The sequence below is a fragment of the Corylus avellana genome, chromosome ca6 (genome assembly GCF_901000735.1).
Source record: "Corylus avellana chromosome ca6, CavTom2PMs-1.0".
Lineage (NCBI taxonomy): Eukaryota > Viridiplantae > Streptophyta > Magnoliopsida > Fagales > Betulaceae > Corylus > Corylus avellana.
Genome location: NC_081546.1, coordinates 969,376 through 989,754, shown reverse-complemented (window position 1 = coordinate 989,754; position 20,379 = coordinate 969,376). Strand labels below are relative to the sequence as shown.

Genomic DNA, 20,379 nt, shown 5'->3' with positions numbered 1-20,379 from the left:
AGTCCTAACAGAAAAATAGCGATAAAAGCACAGATATGCTCATGAGAAGACTAGATCTACTCCTCATTGACCCAAAACGGTTGGAAAACTACATCATTTTCCTCGTAAATTGCTCATGAGAGCAAATTTAAAGAGAAAACTATTATTCAAAACAAACAAAACAAGCAACACAACCAACAAATTAGTAGCGACCGAAGTGGAAGAGATGATGGACACTAGCCAGCATTAACACGTGGTGAAGCGGATGAAGGAAAAGGGAGGCGCAGCATCTTAGAGGGTGGGTGGTAGCAACCGAAGTTGCTGATTTTTTATAAAAAAAACACCTACAAAAACAAAGAAAAAGCAGGAAAAAAAAGGAGCAGAAAAAGAGGGGGAAGGGGGAGCGGAGGAGGGAGCCTCCCTCCTAATAAATTGTACTTTAAGACACTGTCTTTTGTCAAGTGTGTCACAATCAGCACAAAATAAAACCAACGCGAAAAAAGACCCCCCAAAAAAAAAAAAAACACAACAGCTAATTAATTTTAGAGACTATGGAAAGGCCGCGCTTTGTTATATAAGAGCATTAAATACCTCTCACAGTATCATTACCGTATCTGCAGATTATATTTCATATCCACAACCAACTTTAATGGAAATAATTTAATTCGTGATTTAGGCTAAATTTGACATCTATATATATATATATATATATATATGATAACAAAACTTTCATTAAAAACCAGAGAAAACGACCAAAAAACAACAAGAAGCAAAAAACAAAATTATGGGGAGGTGAATTTTTGTCGCTACAAATAAGTAAAGAGGGAGGAGAGAAAATATGTGGAAATTAACTCGAATGAGCTCCGGCGGCAACCCAAAATCACATGCATTAAAATACATGTTAAAGTTAAGTAAATTTAATAGGTTGGATTAAATAATTTCTTCGAGAAGGTTTGAATATATTTTTGTATTTTTGTTAGTTTATTATTTAAGTTCAGTATTGAATCGAAGAAAACATAAATTAGTTAAATTAAAAAAATATATATATATATAAATCTTAAAACCCCAGAGAAAATCAAAGGAGAGGGAAAGAGAGAAAGAGTCCGAAAAGGGTAATAGTGACAAAGGGTGCGTTACGCAGTGGCGGGTTCCACGAGCCTTCTTCTTCTTCTTCTTCCTTGGTCTGATTCTTTCGCTTCTCTGAAACTCAGAATTCAATAAAAAGAGAGAGATAGAGATATAGAGGGGACAAACTCCAACATCACAAATCTCCATGCCTATTTTTTTAATACTACTATAAACAAAAAACGTATAGAACCGATCTCTCTCTCTCTCTCTCTCTCTCTCTCTGTGTCTCAGATTCGTCAAATTCAAAACGATTTGGTCTTTGGATTCCCTCGCATGGACGGTTCTGATTCAGCACCATCGATCTCAGCGGTCAGATTCCCTTGCTCCTCATCTCTCCCTCACTCTCATGCACCAATGTCAATTATTTTTACTCACAAACCACGTATGTAGTGCGTGTATCTGTCTATGTGCTCTGCTAGGGTTTATATATTTCAATTCACACGCACTTGGATCCAGCGGCTCTGATTCACAATGTTAATTCGGCGTTTGTTGTGCGGGCAGGTCTGTACGCTGTGACTATGACTCGCATTATTAAGCCGCGCTTTTGGCTTGGGGTTGCTTGCTATGGGCTGCGGGGGCTCCAAGGTTGACGACCTCCCTCTGGTGACGCTTTGCAGGGAGCGGAAGGAGCTCATCAAAGCCGCGTCGGATCACCGCTACGCTCTCGCCGCCGCCCACGTGTCCTACTTCCAGTCCCTCAACAACATCGGCGACTCGCTCCGCCGCTTCATCGACGAGGAGTTCGTGATCTCGTTACCCAGTTCTCCGGTGCTCACCCTGCCCTCCGATAAAGGAAAAAAGACTAAAAAGAGACCGAACATTAACGACTCGTCGTCTACAACTTCGATTTCGCATTCGCATTTGGTCTCGCCGACTCAAGAGGAGGAGGAGGAGAAAGACATTGCGGATTCGCACTTGCATTTGTCGTCCGACTCCGACTCCGAATTGAACTCCGAGTCGGGTCACATTCACATCCACAGTAGCCCCGAAGAACAGGGACAATCTTCTTCTTATGCTTACCCTCCACCTACTAATTGGGGTCCACCTCCGACGAATTGGGGTCCACCTGGAGTGAATTCGTACGCATATTACATGAAAAGCTCCGGAACGCCTATACAGACGGTGGTGCAGGAGGACCCGGAGAGATATGCGGGGGCAAACGGGCAATGGTCCGATTCGTCGTACGGATATCCGGGCTATCCGCCTGGGTACGGTGGTTTCTTCGGCTTTCCTCCTATGGGTTCGCCGGTAACTGATTCCCAGATTGATCGGCGGCCGAGTACGCCGGCCCCTCCGCCCTCTCCGCCGAGGGTGTCCACCTGGGATTTCCTCAACGTGTTTGATACGGTCGATAGTGCTGGGTATTACCCGGGTTTTTACCGTTCAAACCGACTCGGGTCGACCGCGAGTAGTCCTGATTCGAAGGAGGTGAGGGAGAGAGAGGGGATTCCTGAATTGGAAGATGAAATGGAGCAAGAGGTAGTGGTGAAGGAGGTTCAGAAGGAGAAGAAGAAGTTGAAGGAGGATGTGAATGTGAATAAGGATAATAACAGTGAAGTTGGTGAGGGAACATCAAGAGCTGTGCCATTACGTGGTTCAGGAAGTTCAAGCACAATACCATTGAGTGGTAGTGTTAGCTCGCACTCGAACTCTGGTCAAGGAAAGGAGATTAAGAGCAGCCCTGACACAATCGTGTCCGAAGAAGGGTCATCGAGGAAGAAAGGGGTGAGTTTTGGGGTCGACGAGGTGTCGCCAATGGATGTCAGGTCGTCCAAGCCGAGTAGCTTGACCACATTGTCGGGCCACCATGGTAAGAGGGACCTTCAGGAGGTTGTGATGGAAATCAGGGATGAATTTGAGGTTGCCTCTGGTTATGGGAAAGAGGTTGCCCTGTTGCTTGAGGTGGGGAAGTTGCCTTATCAGCCTAGAGGCACATCATTTAAAGGTTGGATTTTGACTATTGCTTGTCTTAGTAGCTTATCATATACTTGTTCATTATTTTTTCTAGTTGCTCCATGGCTGTGTGTGGTTACGTTTACTTTACAGCATTTTGGTATTTCATGAAAACCTAAACTTTGAGGCTCAATAGCTAAATACATGCCAAGTGAATCATAAACCGAGATCATAAAGAGCATACTGAGAGTAGGAAGTGGAATTAATACCATGAATTGAAAAGGATCAACCCTCTATTGTTTGGAAGGAACTGAAACACATGGAAATGGTACCTGCCATACTTCATAATAGGAGGGTTCGACTGAAATATGTTAAATTGTTGACATCAATGTTCTGTTGGACTACACTGCTGGACATGGGATGCTGTCTTGTGTGGATGCTTTCTCTTGATATAAGCAGATCAAGATGTATACAAGCAACAACAAATCTGAAGAGGTTCGAAAAACTTTCTTCGCTCTGCACCTTGTGGGCTGACATGGACAAGATCATTTAAGAAGGTCAAAGAAAAGGCCTCATTCTCTTGAGCAAACAAAATGAAATAAGAAATTTTACAAAAAAAATAAAATAAAATTCCACATGTTTGCTAGATAGCTCTAGAATGTTTGCAATGCCTTTCTAACCTACTTGGATGGAGTAGTTGCTTTATATTTCGGACATCTTATTTTTAATTAAATTTCTGGTATAGTAGCAGTAATGGTTTCCTCAAGAGTACTCTCATTTATAAGATGCAGGAAGACAAAAGCACCAGAATACCACGTTTTAACATAAGTTGAATCATAAGCATGACTGCGATGTGACTTTTAAGTATTGCTGAGCATCAGTACCATTTATTTGATTCATGGTTTTAGCAGGCTAACACTTGTCACATTTATATTTTGAGTTATCTTGGTTGATGAATTCTAATTGTTATCTCCGTATGAAAACCATGCTGAAACTTCTGTTGTCTTTATGCAGTAATCTTTTCTAGGATCCGGTATCTGGTTGCACCTTCCAGGTTTTCTTCACACCCTCCGTCGAGGCTGTCAGTTAAATTATCTTCAAGGACAATGAAAATGGCAAAAGCATACTATGGGGAATCTGGTAATGGCTTCAACATGAAGCCCGGAAACCTTTCATCAACCTTGGATAAGCTGTATGCATGGGAGAAGAAGCTATATAAGGAAGTTAAGGTATGGCTGCATCAAATATGTGTCTATGTTTGTTGTTTTATTTTAAATTTTATACACAGATGTCTATCCAGATTTTAGTTGTATAATCAAAATTTACTAATTAAGGCTTCGTATATTAAAAGTCTATAAAGGAGTTTGCTTTTTGGGGAAATTGTGAGTGCTAGTTGTTTGAATGTGGATTATGTCAGATTCCTATATTTTTTAGTTCCTCTAACGCTCTTCTCTTTATACGCAATTTTTCTGAGGACTTGGTGGTGTTTATGTAGCTTTTGAGATAGGTTTCATTTTTTTATAGATGCATACTAATAGTCCTTGGAGAAGGAATTCGAAGTTCATGTGCAAAAAGGGGGGGAAAAACACATGAATACTTTGAGAGAGGGAGAGAGATCAAGAGAGAACTATTTTTGAATAATTATTCTTGACTATCTAAAAGAATACCCTTTCGTAACAGCTGTTAGTTCAAGTTAGCATGTTGTAGTTTTAGTTTTTTGTTCTTTGATATAAAATAATTCTTGATTCTTGTTACACTCATTTTAAGGGCATTTGTGATGTTCTAGTTTCTTGAGTAATTCTTGAGTTTTTCAATGCTCTATGCTACTATTCTTAAGCTTGCCATTCAACAAAAACACTCCCCTCAAACAATAAATTCTTTACTAGGAATTGTATTCCGTACAAATATCTCTTATACCTTGATGTCTGTCTTCCAAGACAGTTGTACTCCGCTATCTCCGTGATGATGCTGAACACCTGATGATCATTACTATAGGTCCATATAGGTTCATTGGCAACCTCTTGTTGCGTCAACCTACAATGCTGAAATTTATCATTCAAAAGTTCCGTAACTGCAATTATCAGTTTTTATGGGTTGTGACTTGTTTGCTCTACCATGAGAATTTGTTTTCTCTCGTTATCTAACTCAGAAACATGCACACACACACAACCGCTGAAACTGCCTGTTCCGTTAAGCCCTTTCTTTTTCTGGATATATTATATAGCTATTTTGTAGTTATCGTTAGTTATAATGATTTTGAAATTGACAAATACACGAGTTCCCATCATACGTTGTTCCCAAATACAAGTGACAGAAGTATTCTTGTCCTCTGCAATTAATAGAAATCTAGGAAACTCTTTCTCAAAGCATAATTCTTGAACCATACTTCATGCCAAAACTGCACTTTTCTACCATCCCCGACCATGAAACTGATACAACCTGCAAACCTCTCCCTGCCTATCCCTAGTACTTCACACCAACCCCCATTGTTTAAAGAAGAGAATATTGGGTTTTATTGGACGGAGTTTAAATTCATTCCTCATTCTGTCCCATAAAGAATTTGCTGCATCTTCTCCAATCTGTTTCCCATATCATATCAATAGGAATAGTGAAGACTTATAAAAGCAAGTTGATGGGCTACATAAAGTATTCTTAGTAAGAGTGAGCCTACCATCCTTTGACAAGTACAGTTTCTTCTATGCCGCTAAATGCCGCTCCATTCTTTCCAGAATTTTGATTCTGTACCGCACTTATCTTGAATGAAGATCCAAGATACTGTGTCTCTACATTTGATGTTTACTGGTTTTTCTTAGTTGTTTTTGTCACTTGAACTCTCCTTTCTTAGGTAAACAAACTATCTGAAATTGTTTGATTTGACTACTTCAACAAATTTGCTGCCAAATGAGGACCAGAATGCATGTATATACTGTTGAGAGTTATTACCAATCAGCGCTGTTAACCCATAAACCTAATGTTAAGCCTTTGATATTTAGCAGAGAAATCTTGAAAACAGTCTGGCTAGAAATGTTATGAAGCTTCCTCAACTTCAACTGTCTTGGTCTGTGTTTTTGACAGTTTAGGGATCATCATCTTAATTACTGCTGTTCATACTCAATTTCTCCAATGTTCCTTTATACTGTTGTGTTTGAATTTTGATTCTAGAATAAATCTGAATGTAACTATGTATTCTCTTTGACATTGGTGAGTGGCTCAATTTGTATTTTATGTTGTCCCACAGTCATGGCCATTTGCAAAAACCAACGCATCACTTGCCCACAACACCCTTTATTGTAAAAGAATGTATGTCAGTATGTGCCTTAATCTGTTTGTTGATCACTTTTAAAAGGACAGATTTGGAATGTTGATTACTTGTACATTGGGCAACTGAGTCCCTCATTATGGGTCAGAAGGAGTATTGCTTGGGGTAGTTTATTGTTAGAATTTGTGTTCTTTTTATATAAACTTGTGGATGTATGACTCATAAGAATCCCTGCACTATCTCTGAGAACTCAATGTGGTTTTTAGGTACTCTTTTGACATGTTTGTGTTCAAGTGATGTTTTCGCTGGTTTATAACTGTGTAGAATCTAATACAGATCTGAAGATAACATAAAGATGCATTTGTTAGCTTCAGTGATTCTTTAGTTTTAAAATTGTTCCATTATGGATCCAAGTACTTAAATATTATTCCTGTTCTGTAAAATTGTTCTTGTTATGCTAAAGTGTTTGCTCTGATTCTAGGATGAAGAAAGGCTACGGGTCAGTTATGAAAAAAAGTGCAAGAAACTGAAAATTCTAGATGACCGAGGAGCTGAGTCCAGTAAGATTGATGCTACTCGGGATTCTATAAGAAAGTCACTGACAAAAATCAATGTTTGTATAAGAGCTGTTGATGCTATCTCAAGCCGGATAAATAAGTTGAGGGATGAAGAACTGCAGCCCCAACTCACTCAATTGATTCATGGGTATCATACTGCTTTGCTTCTTGATCTAGATAATGGCTATCATTTTTCTGCTTGGTTAGTGCTCTTTGCATGGGTGCCAGAATTCTAATGGAAAAGTTATGGAGGGCATTCCAATGTGTTTAGCCCTCCCATCTCACATTTGTCTCTTCTTTTATGTTTTTTCCTGTATTTCTTCCCCTCTTTTATCTAGAGAATGTAGCTTAGAAAGGTTTTGGGTGAAGGCTTATTTTCACATGGGCCAGTCCTTTTAGACAATAAATAGATAGTGATTATCATCTTAACTAAATGACATTTCTACAACATTTCATTTCTATGTCTGGATGAAGTCTTGCCTATCCAACATACTTTTTGTTGTTGGGTTCCTGTTGATAAGTCAACTATGTTTATTGTTTTCTGCAAGTGATTAATCTTTTTGGATGCTTTCATTTGATATGACGAATAAACTTTTTATCTGCAGATTGATAAGAATGTGGAAGTCCATGCTTAAGTGCCACCAGAAACAGTTCCAGGCTATCATGGAGAGCAAAGCTCGCTCTTTTAAAGTGAATACCGGCTTGCAAAGAGATTCAGGTTTGAAAGCTACTCTTGAACTTGAAGTGGAGCTTCTGAATTGGTGCTCCCGGTTTAACAATTGGATTAACACCCAGAAATCTTATGTCGAGTCCTTAAATGGGTGGCTTTTAAGGTGCCTTCACCAAGAACAAGAAGAAACTGCTGATGGACCTGCGCCTTTTTCCCCAGGTCGGATTGGAGCTCCTCCAATTTTCATTATTTGCAATGACTGGTACCAGGCAATGGTAAGCATTTCAGAAAGAAGGGTGGGAAATGCCTTGCATGAATTTGCTTTGAGCCTCCACCAGTTATGGGAATGGCAAGATGAGGAACAGCGTCAGAGGATAAAAGCAGCATACCTCTCCAAAGATTTTGAGAAACGGCTTAGAACCTTACGCATGGAGACAGGGAGGATGGAGCTTGATCATGACGGATCGTCAGATAGAACAGCTATGTCAAAGGTTCCTTCTGAAAGTGGAGTTTCACCGCTGGATGATCTGAAAGTGGATTTGGATTCAATAAGTAAGAAATTATATGAAGAGAGAGCCAAGCATAAGGAAACCGTTAGACTGGTTCATGATGCTGCTTCAAATAAAATACAAGCAGGTTTGGTTCCAATTTTCCAGGCTTTGGAGAAATTCACTTCGGCGGCTTTGAAAGCTCACGAGCAGGTCAGACTTCAAGACGCTGGAGGCTCTTGAGAGAATTTGGCCTTTATGGGAGTGAGACCCACCTATTTATGCATGGTGGTTGCCAGGAAATCATGCACATTTAGAATTGGTTAGTTCGTCAGATGGTAAACAAAGAAAGAAGGGAATTGTAGCAGTGAAATCTTAGGTATAGTAGGAAGCAACTTTGACAACATGCTGAAAAGAGGGGGTTATGGAAGAGTAACGCTATAAATCACGCTTTTATTCCATCACTATCCAATCTTGCTGACGTGTTAGTGTCAATCTACCTTGGTTTTTTTTTTTTTTTAAAAAAAAAAAAACGAAAAAATCAAGAATTGATTGACACTATTACTCATCGTGGAATTGTGCACGAATACAATGGTTAGTAGAAACGGAGTTTATGCTGTGGATCCTTGCGGTGCTTAAAATGCTGATCAGTTGCTTATTTTGAGATTTGTTTATGCAGTAACCCCAAAAATAGGTAGGTAGGAACTTTGTACAGAATTTTGTTTATTGGTTGATTGGTTATCGGTAGCTGTATTGATTGTTTTTGGAATGTCTAGGAGGCTGTCAACTAGGTTTACTGGATTGAAGTATCTAATGATCCATTTACTAATGAATGCAAATATCATTTTGAATGACGTATCTAATTACCTCGTACTCATTGTTCTTTGGGGGAAATTTCTTCAACTCGCTCCTTATCCATATGTAGTTATAAAAACTATCTTTTGAGTGTATATTTATCCTTAGAGCACGTGATTCTCACTAATTATGTGATCTAAAGGCATATGTCAATTTAATATATTGAATTAAAAGTATTTTTACCTACTTTATTTTATTTTATTTATTTAAAAAAAAAAAACAACTTTGTTTGTTCAAAAATTAGAACAATCAAGGTCTTAAGAATGAATCGCAGAGCTAAGAAACTATTGTTGAGAAAACCAACCCAAATCTCAATTTTCAAAATTTTGAGCTAGCAAAGCCTTTAAGTAAGGTTGTCCATGTTAAACAAATAAGTAGTGTTATACATTACTCCCTATTTCCCAAAATCCCTACTTCCCAAAATCTACGTTGCATGATCTCTCAGTAATCTTCATGCACCAAATGTTATGAGGGACCACGCCACATAAATTTTGAGCGATAGAGTTTTTCTCCAAATTAGGTTGGAAGAATTTCCTTCAACCTAGTATATAAAAGTGACATGTGTTCATTTTTTTAATAACATGTGAGATGCATATGAGTTTTTAATAAAATTTATTCAAACTTTGTCTTTGTTATTAAAAACACATGTGTTTTTTTTACAAACATGTCACTTTTATAGACTAGATTGAAGAAAATTCATTCAATTCAGTTTGGAGGAAAACTCTGTCCAATTTCAAGTATATGTGATAATTAGTAATAGAATTACTCTAAACAAATTGCTATTAAATTTGGATGGCTAGTTTTTTTAACCGGAGGTGTCCAGTCATTTTTTTAACGAGATGTAAGTGGGATACAGTATTAAGAAGAGTAATGCTACACACTCTCGCTCCCACAATTCATGAAGTGGCTTTTAAAATTACTATTGATTAAAATTTAATAGTGATCCATACCAATTTCAACGGTAACTTTTAAATGTCACGAATTACCATTATATCAAAATTCAATAGTGATCAATTTCAAACGCAGTGATAATTTTAAAAGTCATCAATAAGTATAAAAGTGATAATGTATATAATAGCATTACTCTATTAAGAATAAAACTACTTGAATATAGCTTGATTAGAGGCTCATTCATCATGAAGCTCAGCTCTTTAGCATCCATTCAGGTTTGCTTTTGTCTCAAATGTTTTTTTTAAAACCAAATTAAGGAGTAGTAATAGCTATTTATTATTTTTTTTAATGAAATATTACGTAATTAATACTCAGATTATATATAATATCAAGATACAGATTTTAACTTCAAAAAAAAAAAAAAAAAACGGATTTTATATCAGAAGAGATTGTGAAGAGCATTTTTATTTAAAACAATTTTAACCGTTATTGTTTTATTTATTGGACAATTGTCAATAATTTTTTTCATTCGAACCAAGGCAAACTCATAATTCGACAAATGATATGCACTCCTACTTTTACATTCTCCACATTAAAATTATCATTTAATTTTAGATAGATCATTAGTAAATTTTAGATTTGAGAAATGATTGGTGTTAATAATTTATATATATTCTCAAACAAATTTAATAAATTAACTATTAGATTTGTGGAGTCCATCCTTAACTTATATTAATTATAATCCATATAAATTCATAAATTTAATAATTAATTTGTAAAATGATATCAGAACATATCACTAATAATTTCTCTTTAAATTCTTAGTGCGGCTAAGAAATATACATTTGAAACAAAGAAAGTGTGAGAGGAGCGAGTGTCTATTAATTACCCAGTATCCCACAATTAATTACAAACAAGCCATCTAAATTCAGTGGGGACCGTGGGTTCAAGCTAGGGAAATATTTCGGTTTGATTTTTCTACTTCCATAACAATCGTCCATTCGTTTTTCTACTTCCATAATAATCGTAGCCGTTAACTGAGGACTCTTAAAATAAATTAAATAAGAAAGACAAACAAATTCATCATAACAACATGTTCCGTATTCTTTAAGTAAAAATAGAAAAAATTTGTTTTACGGTTAATATTTTGTTTTATTAAAAATAGAGAAGATTTATTAAAAGGTCAATTTTCTTTTTATGGTATCTAATTAATCAAATTATTTAATTTTTTGTTAATACTATAACGACATTTGTGCTAACTCGGCTGATATAGAATGCTCATAAACCATTAAATTTTAAATGTTTTTTATAATAAAAATTGATTTAATGGTCTATGAGCGCTCTATATCAATTTAGTTGTACAAAAATTATATAGGAGTTGAGTTTTTATATTATACAGAAATTACGTAAGAGTTGAATTTGATGATAGATTTTAATGGCATATTAAAGTCTTTAGAGGATAAACGTTCCCGTATAAAGCAATATATACTTTCCAAAACTAACGCGTACGTGTGACGAGACGAACCCAATGGAATGCCGCCACGTCGGCAAGTAGATAATATGTGTAGCGAGTACATTCGTTATCAACGAAATTCCAGCGACCACTGGAGAAGTAAAAAATCTCAGAGGCCGCTCACGTGTTCGCAAGCCTGGATTGTCTCGTTCTCTCTCTTCTCTCAAAACAGCCTTAAAAACCCCCCAAACTCGCACTGTCAGAGAACCAAAAGACCCACACATTTTCACCGGAATTATGAAAATGGCGCCTAGGGTTTCGATTTGCTTCGCGGTGTTCGCTGTGTGTCTCTTCGCCTCGTCTCTGACAAGGATCGGTGCCGAGGAATCGGAAGCGGAATCAAAGGAGTTCGTGCTCACCTTGGACCACTCGAACTTCTCCGAAACGGTCAGCAAGCACGACTTCATCGTCGTCGAGTTCTACGCCCCATGGTATTATAACCACCCGATCTTTATCGCTCTTCTCTCACCGTTGATTCCGTTGACTTTGACTGATCTGTGCTAGCAAATTGTGTCTGTAGGCATCGTTTTGCTCTCTTTGCGTCGCTGATCTAGATTGATTGAAAATAGTATTTCTTATTTGCTTTTAGGGTTCAAATTCAAGCTTGAGTTGATTTGTTATCCTGCATGCAGTGTTTGGATCTCTCTTAATCTGACTCTTGTGAATTAACGTATACAATTCTCTTTACATTTGATCCAAAGCTGAAAAAGAAATGCAGTTACAAATTTTTTTATTCATGTTTTACCGTATTTTGTGCCTCTTTTTTTACTTTTTATATTTGAAGCTTGTGCATTTTTACAGTACCTTTTTTTTTTTTTTTTTTTTTTTTTTTAGCTTTTTAGCTTTTTTGGTTTTTTTTTTTTTTTTTTGGTCTCAAAGATTTCAGGGAATTTTGGACATCTAATTACCATCGTCAGTAAGTTTGTTTCATCTTTGCATAGTTGCGAATATTACATGATTGAGTTTCCAAATAACTAGATCTAGTAAAAGATGTCACTAATTATATTAGATCGAGAGAAGCATAATTGTATATGTGAAAAGCACTTAGATACATTCATGAAAAAAAAAAACCACTTAGATACACAGCAGTAATGTGTTACTTTTTTCTTGATTATGATCTGCTACATTTCGTTGAAAAAAATGGAAAAGAAAATATACAGTAATTTATATACCATGCTTCCAACTTCTATGATTTCGTTGCATGTGCATAATGATTGGATACTTTTTCTTTTTCTTTATTTTTATAGAAAACATTTGGAAAATTGTTTTTTCGATGTTGAAAGTGATGATCTTGTCTCTCTGTTTTTTTATTCGTTTTCTTCTAGGTGTGGCCACTGTAAGAAGCTTGCTCCAGAGGTAATCAGATTTCAAATCTCAAGTATTTGATTACACATTGGATATTTGCTCTGTAGAAACCTTGAATTTGTTCAGTTACCTAACTACGTTAACTTTCTTTCATTTGTAGTACGAGAAAGCTGCATCCATATTGAGCCAGAATGACCCTCCAATTTTTCTAGCAAAAGTTGATGCTAATGAAGAGGCAAATAAAGAAATTGCTACCGAATTTGAGGTTAGGGGTTTCCCCACCATTAAGATTTTTAGAAATGGAGGAAAGATTTCTTCAGAGTACAAAGGTCCACGTGAGGCAGATGGTATTGTTGATTATCTGAAGAAACAAAGTGGTCCTGCATCTGCTGAAATAAAATCCGTGGAAGATGCTAATAGTCTTATTGATGCCAAGAAGATAGTCATTGTATGTGCTCCATCCTGTTTGTTTTCTGTTTTCATTATTTTCTGTTATGGTTAACCTGTAATAATATTTGGTCACATCTGTTGCAGGTTGGGGTATTTCCAAAATTCTCTGGTGAGGAGTTTGTGAACTTCACATCTGTTGCAGAGACATTGCGTTCGGACTACGAATTTGGTCACACTTTGGATGCCAAACACATTCCACGCGGGGAATCATCAGTGACTGGTCCCATAGTTAGGCTGCTCAAGCCATTTGACGAACTTTTTGTTGATTTCCAGGTATAATTTATTTTGATAAGTTTCACAACAGATACTTTTGATCTATTTCATATGTTAGATGCAGGTTTTTGTTACTAATTTGTTCTGACATCCTTGCAGGATTTCCATGTGGATGCTTTAGAGAAATTTGTTGAAGAATCTAGTGTTCCTACTTTGACTTTCTTTAATAGTGATCCGAACAATCATCCTTATGTTATTAAATTCTTTAACAATAAGAATGCGAAGGTAATGATTTATTTGAGAACTTGTCTACTGAATTGATTGTGTACATAGTTAAATTTTCCCAATATTTTCCTTCATTTTCTATTGTGGATGTGTTTACAGGTCCTACCTAAAAAATGTTCCTACATTTTATTATTCTCAAAACTGTGGCATAACTTTGATCCTCTATGTATGGATAGGGATTAATGGCTCAAGCTATATTTGAATAATCAGTATTTTTTTAATTCTTCAATGAGTTCACAAGAAATTGTTGGTTGTCTGTCCTTTTCCTTTTGGTTAGTTTGTTGAGTTAGTGCGTTACAGCTTTCTTTAATTGGAGGGAAGGAATGAAGCCAGATATATATTTGACATATGAAACATATATTTGGGAGAGGTCTTATCCTATAGGACTAGTAGAATTACGAAGAAGGCATAAGAAATAAACTGTAGTTAGGAAGCTTCAAAATAGTGCATACTGACATTTCTCACTCTCCTCAATGTTTCCTGGGTTTATTCCTTCATCCCCCCACCGCACACAACAATTATTATTATTATTATTATTTTTAACGTTGTGTTTTATTTGTGATCCTCTCCTCACTTGGGTTTGGGTTTGGAGCTCTTCTAATTCATGCTTTTATCATTTCATTGGGATAAGCTTTATTTTTTGTCATCTTCTAATTATATGTTTCGGAATTGTAGGCTATGTTGTTCCTGAACTTGAGCAGTGAAGTTGCTGATTCTTTTACTTCAAAATATCGTGAAGTTGCTGAGCAATATAAAAGAGAGGGGATAAGTTTTCTGATTGGAGATCTGGAAGCTAGTCAAGGTGCCTTCCAGGTTAGAATCTTTTCTCTCTGCCACTCCACTTTTGCTTCTTTATCTAAATGTTTCTTTGACATGGTGAACGTCTTGTAGTATTTTGGTCTAAAAGAAGATCAAGTGCCTGTAATCGTCATCCAGAAGACCGATGGGCAAAAATATTTGAAAGCAAACTTGGAGGCTGATCAGATTTCACCTTGGATCAAGGAATACAAGGTGATTTTTTTCTTCTGTATTTACTGCACTAGTCCTTTAAGCTCCCTTTTTATGATCATGTACCATTTTGACTGAAGGACACAATTGCAGGATGGCAAAGTCCCACCACATAAGAAGTCGGAACCTATTCCTGAAGCTAACAACGAGCCTGTGAAAGTTGTTGTTGCTGACAGCCTCCAGGATATAGTTTTCAACTCTGGAAAGAATGGTGAGTACAATCAAACTTCAGTTAGACTCTGGCATGGCTAAGCATTCTCACTCCTTTACATTTTAAGTTATAATTCTATTTATTTTCTGTAGAATAGGATCATTAGCTAATGGAAATAATTGATTGAGGAAACAACACATAAATTGTATGTAGGCGTGAGTTTTATTTACATACCCAAGAAAAGATACTGTCTGTATTAGGCATTTTTGTTTCCATCAAGGATAAATTTGTTCGTTTTCTTTTTGTGGCATGGGGACAATCTCTATTGGAATCGCGTATGATATGAACTAATCGCGTATGAATTAGATGAATCAATTGAATTGCTTTAGGTTATAGGGACTAGTACAAATTGTGATGTTCATGACCAATTGGTGTTCAGTGCCTTATTTAATGCTTTATATGTTTCAATTTGCAGTTCTGATAGAGTTTTACGCACCTTGGTGTGGACACTGCAAAAAGTTGGCTCCAATCCTTGATGAAGTGGCTGTCTCATATGAAAGTGACGCTGATGTTATAATTGCAAAGCTTGTAAGATCTATTATCTTGTCCAGCTTCAGGAAGAATTTTGTATATTTATTTCAATTATCACTTAATTCTTTACAATTTGTTTTGAAGTTGCAGTCCCACTGGGTGGTAGGGAACTTGCTAGTTAAAAAATTGCACAGAATTTTGTGGCATTCTTATCATCATCTAACATTGTTAACTGATTTCATCTATATCTATAATACATCTCAACAAACACACAAATCCGTCCTTTGGTCTTTACGGCAATGTTTCTTTTTATCCGAGTTATATAGATGAGACTCTACCTGATCTCTATCCTATGATTGTGTCACGTGTTATCTTTTTACTGCTCTCCAATTTGTAACGTGGGTATTTATTTATATTTGATATTGTAATATATGTTCATATTTTCTCTTTCTAGGATGCAACTGCAAATGATATCCCGAGTGATGCATTCGATGTCAAAGGTTACCCAACCTTGTACTTCAATTCAGCAAGTGGAAAGCTGTTGGAATTTGATGGTGGCAGGTCCAAGGAAGACATCATAAATTATATTGAAAAGAATCGGGATAAGCCTACCCCACAAGAGGCATCAAAAGATGAACTCTAAAGGAGGTAAATATGACTTGCTGCTAACTTTTGTCTATCAATTTTAAGTTGCTGTAAAGCATTAGCTTGTGGTATACCAACTCTCTTAGCATATTATAACACTAAGGGTGATATTCTTTCCAATGCCATTTGTCTGTTTGCACACTTGGAAAAACTGTCAATTGTGTAAGAGATACAGCCTATGTGACTTTGAATGCTTTTCTATTCAACTTCATGCAAATCTGACCCTGTCTGTAACATTTGCGGATGAGGAATGGCCTATTTTGATGATGGGGGCATGTTCTTGGGCTGGTTTTTTTTGGATGAGGATTTATCTGTAACAATAGAAATGTATATATTTGGGCCTTCAAATATTAGATCTCTTTCGGAAGCTCTCTGGAATGTTGAAACTCATTGATGTGTTTTCTTTGTGTAGGAAGGACCCTTTTCACTCAAGAGGATACAGACATACACAGTTTCAATGGCTCTTATACTTGGAACAGTAGCCTGATCTCCCTCCCTTGCTAGTCTCCTGCTTTTTCTCCAAAATTCTGTTTCGTTGAATAAAATGTGAGGAACCTTTTGGTGTTTGTAGCTGTGGAGTAGTTTTTTGGAGTAGCCTAGTTTATATTGTAACAGTTTTGTGGTTTTAGAATAACCTTTCAGTAAGTTCAATTAGAAAGGATAATTTTAAGTTCAGATGTCAGTAGTGCCGGAGCAATGCTAAAATTAGGACTTTTGTCCCCCTTTTATTCCCCCAAATCTGAGGCTTTTATTTAAAATTACCATATTCTCTCAAATTCAAATTCAATGGTGGTTTAAAAAGTTTATCACTTTTGGGTGTTAAAAGGGGACAAAAGTCCTACCTTCTAGCATTGTTCAAACAGTTAAATCTTATCTGAGTTTTGATCACGTCTAACAACTAACAAGGAATTTTTTCTTGGAGTCGTTGATTTATCACGGACAACTAAACCTTCGACTTAAAAATATGGCCACAGACAAAAACAGTAACGTTTATTAATGGGTTTTTAATTACCCGCTTCCTTAGAAATGATTTTTTATTTACCTTTTATAAAAAATAGAGATGAACTCAGAAATGAAAGGTTCTCTTTTCTTTAGAAATGAATTTACTTCAGCTTGACTATGTTGTGAACTCGAACTGGATATATGAAAAATGTCGTAACGGGGTTTTTGATATGGAACTTCATTCGTGCTCCATTTTCTTGTCGAGAAAAATTGGATCAATTAAATTTCCCCCGTGCCCACTAATTAAATTGCCATCCCTAATTTTTTGTTTTTGGTTTTTTTTTTTTTTTTTAATCCTAATCCCTAATTAGAGCTAATATTTGTATCATCTCTCCCAGAAAAGTTTTACCTATTGTTTTTCATCTTTTGAAAAAGCAATGTTAGTTAATTTTTTCTTTATTTAAAAGAATCATAGAATTCCACTAATTAAACCACCTCTTATAAAGGGAACTGCCAACTACTGATCGAGAATATTCTGCCTGCAAAACCCTCATAATTAAATATATGCACCCACACCCGTCTCTAACGCCACATATATATATGTACCACACCTAATCCCTTCATGTTAGATCCTCTCTGAAAGTTCTGGAGATATTCCTTAATGTTATATGCACCTGACTGTATCTAATCCTTACTTATATACCACAGCTAATCCCTTCATTTTATTAGGCAGTGACTCCGGAGACACTACTGCTTTACTGTTGCTTATAACAACGTTGTTGTTGTTGTTGTCGTGGTGGTGGTGGTGGTCATTGTCGGTGTCTTGATTAGAATGGACCAGAGATTTAAGGAGGTGAGGCTGGAGCTTGTTGAGGTCAGTCAACTGAAGAGGCTTCAGAAGGAACTCCTCTGCCCCTTCTTGTAAGCACCTGTGGACTCAAACAAAAATTTCCGCATCTGGTCAAAGCTGAAGCCTTTTTATTCTTGAAAAAGAAGTAATAAATGAAGGAGGAAGAGAGTGAGAAACTTTACATGCTTATCCTAGAGGGTACATTCTCTGATGACATGACCACTACCGGTATGTCTTTCCAAGAAGATCCCTGCATGTGAAGTGAAGCCAACACTCTTGCTTAGCCAATAAGAGAAGAAAAAAACACCGACACTTTACTTTCCGATTGATAAGAATCTTTTGGTTTTATTATTATTATTAAAAAAATATATATTAACACACAAGACAAAACACAAAACAAAAAACATTTTTTTTAATAAAAAAAATACCTCCTAAAAAGCATTAACAACAAAAGCCTTGAGACTAATTAAAATATTAAGAGAAAAAACCAATAAATTGTTAAGAAGAGCTGCTTCCACTTAAACTTTTACAGTGTAAATCTAATAGTAAAATATTACCTTTTGGAGTCAACTATTTAAAAATGTGTGTTATTAAGGAAATTATAGCTTTTATTATAAGTTCGGGATAGTCTATACGTCAGTTACTAAGAGTCCACATCGATCACATTCATTTCTAAAAAAAATATGAACGGACACATAATTTTGTAAAAAAATTAAAGTATAAATTATAGCACTTTCAGCATTTTTCTTTGAACAATGTATATCCTTGTCTCTAAGCTTTCTTCGATGGTTTTTAGAGCTGGATATTTCATTTTTTTTCCTCATATCTGCATCCTTTAGTCTTGTCGCTAATTAACTTTGTCAAATGTTTACAAATTATTCTATTACATCCTTTGCATGTAATATATATAATTAGTTTAACAGAAAGGAACCAATCATGGAGAGTGCTAATGATGGCGATTAACCTTGACTCTCTTCAGTAGATCGTAGCCGCTCATTCCGGGCATTGAGTAGTCCGTCATGATCAAGTTTACTTTCAACCCCTGCATTTGTTCAGCATTATGAAAATATATTATGTTAATTAATATGTAGAAGAATATATATATATATATATATATAGAGTAAAGTCATTTACAAATTAATTGACGTGTAAATTTAAATTAATTGTCACATCAATTTATAAATAAATTTGTAATACCTTTAGTAGTACTGCACTCTTTATAATAAGAATAACTGAAAATTAATATAAAAGAAAAAAAATTAAAGGGAAAGAGAAAGATGAACAATAACAAGAATGGCCTAAATTATGCAGAAGTTTAAGAATCCAAAACATAGAGGGGGAAAACTTGAGCATTGAAAAGTTTAGTTTGCTAAAATGATGGATTTTAAAATATTAATTAAATAATTAAATCAAATATTTCTTATCATGAGCTCACTGATCGAACTTATTTATCTCTCATTTCAACCAGAAAATCTCGTGAAGATGAAGTAGAAAGAGAGTATCATTGTTTGCTTAGCGTAGGATCTTCATAATATATATATTATATTAGGAGTAAAACCAGGCATGCAGAGACGGTTCAATTCCATTTTACCAGCTGTTCAAGCTGTTGTGATCATTTTGTATTAACATTAATTCCCTTTAATCATCACTTTGATGGTATAGAAAATATATATATATAAGAACTCTTCTCAGAAATTATGATAGATTTTGTTAAAAAAATAAAAACCAAAAATGTTTCATGGAAGGCTTAGGACATTTCCCTGCAGGTGAAATTTTTCTTTCTATAGTGCATCTTAATTTCTCTAAGATATGTACGCAAGTCCCAGAAGTAAAATGTCGACGGTGTTTTAGTTTTTGGATCTCAAATTAAAGGAGAAAAAAGAAAATCGATCTCACCTCTTGTTGTGATGATTGGGTAGAAGACGATGAAGCTGTAGAGTCAGTCTCTTGGGTATCAAGCAGGCGCAGATATTCAAGAGCTTTATCCCCAGAATCCACACAAGTCACTGCAACAACCATTACAGTCAATAATATTGCCGAATAGATAGATAGAGAATATATACCTCCTATTTTTATTAATTATTCCATAATTCAAACCCCAAATAATCAACAAGCTAAACAAGCAACCTTGAATTACATACAAAATCTAAACTAAAATAGGGCAGGCTAAGGCAGAAGAAAGTGTGCAATTAAGTTGTTGAAGGATATATATAGCGACATGTATATAAATATAAATATAGTACCTTTGCATGAAGATTCTCTGAGGAGCCTCTCCAAGATCTTCCTCTCAATGAGACTATCATCGACTGCTAGCACATGAAAATGCTGTATTTGGCTTTGTTGGGTGTCTGCAACACCTGAACGTATAACCTCCATTAATGGGAATGAGTTTCTTTTGAAAACGTGAGTTGATTTTGTATTGTGGAAGGTGAAAAATGAGAGAAATTAATAGTTTTGTCTCGTAGGTTGGTTTATTAAGTAGGTGAGTTGAGTTGATGAGAAGAAGCAAGCAAGCTGAGAGGAGGAGTTGTTTGCAAGATACAAGATGTCTGTGCGCGCGTGCCCATGTGTGCTTTTCATGCTAGATCTCTCAATAGATTCTCTACACCGCGTTGGTACAACCACCACTCATCTCTCTATCTCTCTCTCTCTTCTTTTTTTTCTTTGTCTGGATTTTGTTTGATTGCTAAGGAAAATCTGGATACATGTGTATACCCATTTGGTCATGATGAGAATAGAAAGGAGTTGATTTTGGGTGTGTATAGT

The 20,379-nt window shown here is 35.9% G+C and overlaps 3 protein-coding genes across 3 annotated transcripts; 2 read left to right on the top strand and 1 right to left on the bottom strand.

The window, feature by feature from the left end:
* Window positions 1-1,081: 1,081 nt before the first annotated feature.
* On the top strand, window positions 1,082-8,828 carry LOC132185839 (nitrate regulatory gene2 protein-like). The gene is made up of 5 exons (XM_059599636.1): window positions 1,082-1,416; window positions 1,609-3,052; window positions 4,015-4,229; window positions 6,741-6,964; window positions 7,422-8,828. The coding sequence occupies exons 2-5, from the start codon at window positions 1,672-1,674 to the stop codon at window positions 8,215-8,217; spliced, it is 2,616 nt and encodes an 871-aa protein (XP_059455619.1). The 5' UTR covers window positions 1,082-1,416; window positions 1,609-1,671; the 3' UTR covers window positions 8,218-8,828.
* Window positions 8,829-11,326: 2,498 nt separating this feature from the next.
* On the top strand, window positions 11,327-16,496 carry LOC132183829 (protein disulfide-isomerase-like). The gene is made up of 11 exons (XM_059597277.1): window positions 11,327-11,664; window positions 12,559-12,589; window positions 12,699-12,986; window positions 13,073-13,261; window positions 13,361-13,486; window positions 14,162-14,299; window positions 14,378-14,497; window positions 14,588-14,705; window positions 15,121-15,233; window positions 15,631-15,824; window positions 16,234-16,496. The coding sequence occupies exons 1-10, from the start codon at window positions 11,471-11,473 to the stop codon at window positions 15,817-15,819; spliced, it is 1,506 nt and encodes a 501-aa protein (XP_059453260.1). The 5' UTR covers window positions 11,327-11,470; the 3' UTR covers window positions 15,820-15,824; window positions 16,234-16,496.
* A 765-nt stretch (window positions 16,497-17,261) lies between these two features.
* On the bottom strand, window positions 17,262-20,207 carry LOC132183831 (two-component response regulator ORR9-like). Its single transcript, XM_059597278.1, has 5 exons — window positions 19,857-20,207; window positions 19,510-19,619; window positions 18,578-18,655; window positions 17,796-17,863; window positions 17,262-17,692 (listed from the first exon to the last, which is right to left on the bottom strand). The coding sequence occupies exons 1-5, from the start codon at window positions 19,987-19,989 to the stop codon at window positions 17,455-17,457; spliced, it is 627 nt and encodes a 208-aa protein (XP_059453261.1). The 5' UTR covers window positions 19,990-20,207; the 3' UTR covers window positions 17,262-17,454.
* Window positions 20,208-20,379: the final 172 nt, after the last annotated feature.

Bases quoted from the DNA above. Each gene is read 5' to 3' on its own strand.
- LOC132185839 (XM_059599636.1), top strand. From the start codon at position 1,672: ATGGGCTGCGGGGGCTCCAAGGTTGACGACCTCCCTCTGGTGACGCTT. The intron at 4,230-6,740 runs GTATGGCTGCAT...CTCTGATTCTAG, and splicing joins AGCTATATAAGGAAGTTAAG to GATGAAGAAAGGCTACGGGT. The intron at 6,965-7,421 runs GTATCATACTGC...TTTTATCTGCAG, and splicing joins CTCACTCAATTGATTCATGG to ATTGATAAGAATGTGGAAGT.
- LOC132183829 (XM_059597277.1), top strand. From the start codon at position 11,471: ATGAAAATGGCGCCTAGGGTTTCGATTTGCTTCGCGGTGTTCGCTGTG. The intron at 13,487-14,161 runs GTAATGATTTAT...TCGGAATTGTAG, and splicing joins TTAACAATAAGAATGCGAAG to GCTATGTTGTTCCTGAACTT. The intron at 14,300-14,377 runs GTTAGAATCTTT...AACGTCTTGTAG, and splicing joins CTAGTCAAGGTGCCTTCCAG to TATTTTGGTCTAAAAGAAGA.
- LOC132183831 (XM_059597278.1), bottom strand. From the start codon at position 19,989: ATGGAGGTTATACGTTCAGGTGTTGCAGACACCCAACAAAGCCAAATA. The intron at 18,656-19,509 runs GTGAGATCGATT...GAACAAATGCAG, and splicing joins CCCAATCATCACAACAAGAG to GGGTTGAAAGTAAACTTGAT. The intron at 17,864-18,577 runs GTTAATCGCCAT...CTTCACATGCAG, and splicing joins ATCTACTGAAGAGAGTCAAG to GGATCTTCTTGGAAAGACAT.